At 39.6% G+C, this 2,557-nt stretch overlaps 1 protein-coding gene across 1 annotated transcript; it reads right to left on the bottom strand.

Annotated features, from left to right (window-relative positions):
• Nucleotides 1-1,041: 1,041 nt before the first annotated feature.
• LOC103733387 (olfactory receptor 5AN1-like) lies at nucleotides 1,042-1,980 on the bottom strand. The gene has a single exon (XM_008832200.1). It carries the CDS (start codon nucleotides 1,978-1,980, stop codon nucleotides 1,042-1,044), a length of 939 nt encoding a protein of 312 aa, XP_008830422.1.
• Between the last annotated feature and the right edge of the window lie 577 nt (nucleotides 1,981-2,557).

The raw sequence follows: 2,557 nt of genomic DNA, 5'->3' as shown, positions 1-2,557 counted from the left end.
AAATCTATCACATTCTTAGAGAAACATAATTTCTTAATGTATGCTAAATATGTATCCTTATATTTAGAGACAAATATACCTCTCAGCACTCATCAAAGTAGCTTCTTTTTGTATCAGATGGAGACTATTACAGAGTTCCATAATTGTTCAAACACAGAAAATAAATGTTTGAGAGATTCCCAGCACCGAGATACATCTACAATGCAACCTTTATATGTAAAGCTCACGGAAAGGAAAAACAGGGACAGAGAGAATGTTAACATATCTCTCAACTCTTACCAGTGAAGTTTCTGCATGCAACAGATTGCAATTAACATAGAAAGCCACAACTGGAGAAAATGTAGAGAATTAGGAGGTGTGTCCCTGGATAGGATTCCTATATTAAACCTCTTGCTACTAGGGTTCAGGGATCATTGAAGCAGAGGATTTGGAAAGACTGTAAGAGTCAAGGGTGGTGGCTGACCACAAGGTAACAGAGTTTTCCAGGCAGCTAGGAACTTGCTGGTATGAACGTATAGCAATGGTGACAGCATGCACAAGAGCTATGTAAACATAAACTAGACAAAAACCCAGCATAGAAGTGGGGAAATTGATAAGAAACTCCAAGCTTAGCTGAAGAAATACTGGCAACTGATCACTGCTTGGTGAGGGAGAGCTGGAATTCATTAATGAAGTGACATTACATAGGTTGACCAGACTTAGGGACATTTGGGGAACAAACTTGATTTGACGGACTCTAACATATATGATACAATGCATAAAATCTATAACATATATGATACATATGTTACATATATCTAACATATATGATACAATGCATAAAATCTATAAGGGGTGCAGATAAGGACGGGGGTCTAAATATGATTAAGATGTGTTGTATGAAATACACAAAAATTCAACTAGAAATAATAATAAGAATATTGTCTGCTTCAAATTAAGACTTTTTATCTAAAGTCCCACGAACATAGCAATGTTCCAATCAAGCAGTAGGTAATGGTGATTCTAACAGGAAACATATCAGAAATCTCAGAAACTGTGACCTTAGCAGGTGCCTGTCTTTTTCTGCAATCTCTTCATGGCATCTTTGATTTCCTTGTTCCTCAGACTGTAAATCAAGGGGTTCAACATGGGAATCACCACAATGTAGAACATGGAAGCAAATCTGTCAATACTGGAGGAGATACCAGAACTTGAACTCAAATAGATGAATGTGCCAGAACCGTAGAACAGCGATACAGCTGTCAGGTGAGAAGCACAGGTGTTGAATGCCTTGGACCTGCCTTTAGCTGATGTGATCTTCATGATGGACATGGCAATACAAATATAGGATATTATGATAATTACAGCATTTGCTATTCCAAACCACGTTGTTAATATAGCAAGCAGGACCTGTGCAAGGAGTGTGCCACTGCAGGATAGGTGTACGAGCTGGGTTAAGTCACAGAAGAAGTGCCTGATGACATTAGGTCCACAGAAGTGGAGCTGCAGCAAGGCACATGTCTGAGATAAAGAACCTGTGAGTCCTGCCATATAGCATCCCATCACCATCCGAATACAGAGGGTGGGTGACATGATGGATACATAGAGCAGTGGTTTACAAATGGCAGCATACCTGTCATAAGCCATCACTGTCATGAGGCAGCATTCAGTCAGCGCCAGCATAGAAAAGAAGAAATACTGAACTACGCAGCCTTCAAAGCTGATAGTTTGCTTTTCCTGGAAGAAGTTGAAGAGCAGCTTGGGAACTGTAGAGGTGACATAGCAGAGATCTAAGAAAGACAGATTGCTGAGAAAGAAATACATAGCTGTGTGGAGTTGGGATGCCATCCTTATTAAAACAATGAGGCACAGGTTCCAAGTCAGAGTTGTGATGTAGATTAGCAGGAATATGATGAAGAGCAGTGCTGTGATTCTGGGGAAATCTGAGAATCCCAAGAGGATGAATGCTGTCATCTCTGTATTATTTCTTCCCCCAGTCATTGCCTCTGTGAGTCTAATGTCAGAAAGGAAATGAGAATGCATTGCTGGCTCAGAGGCAATGAGAGCATTACCATTTTCTCATTACTCATCTTCTCCAATGAGCCCTAGTAAGGAACATTTAAAACCCACTAAACTAACACTATAGGAGTTCTATGATTTGTGTGCAAACATGACTATGAATTCATATACACATAACATACACCACACAGTAAGAAATGTTGTAGTTGTTTTATGTAAGGGACATGTGGAAAACTGGAATATGTGTTCCAGCAGACATTTGATAATTCATTGTGTGTTGCTGCTTTATAATCACATAAAGCATAAGTGGCATTCTCCAAAACAAATTCTTAATAATGTTCCAACATGGATTATAAATGTTGATTTAAATATATATTTTGAACATTAAGAAAATTATTTGGGGCTTTGGGGATGGTGCAGAGGTTAAGAGCACTACCTGCTCTTGCAGAAGACCTGGGTTTGGTTCCCAAAACCCACCTGGCGGCTAACAACTGTCCTTAACTCCAGTTCGAGGGGCTCAGACAACACTCTTCTGGCCTCTGTGGATGTTGCAATGTTT

The sequence above is a fragment of the Nannospalax galili genome, unplaced genomic scaffold, assembly GCF_000622305.1.
Source record: "Nannospalax galili isolate Female #2095 unplaced genomic scaffold, S.galili_v1.0 scaffold936, whole genome shotgun sequence".
NCBI lineage: Eukaryota > Metazoa > Chordata > Mammalia > Rodentia > Spalacidae > Nannospalax > Nannospalax galili.
The sequence above is the reverse complement of the archived record's forward strand: the minus strand, read 5'-3'. Positions and strand labels throughout refer to the sequence as shown.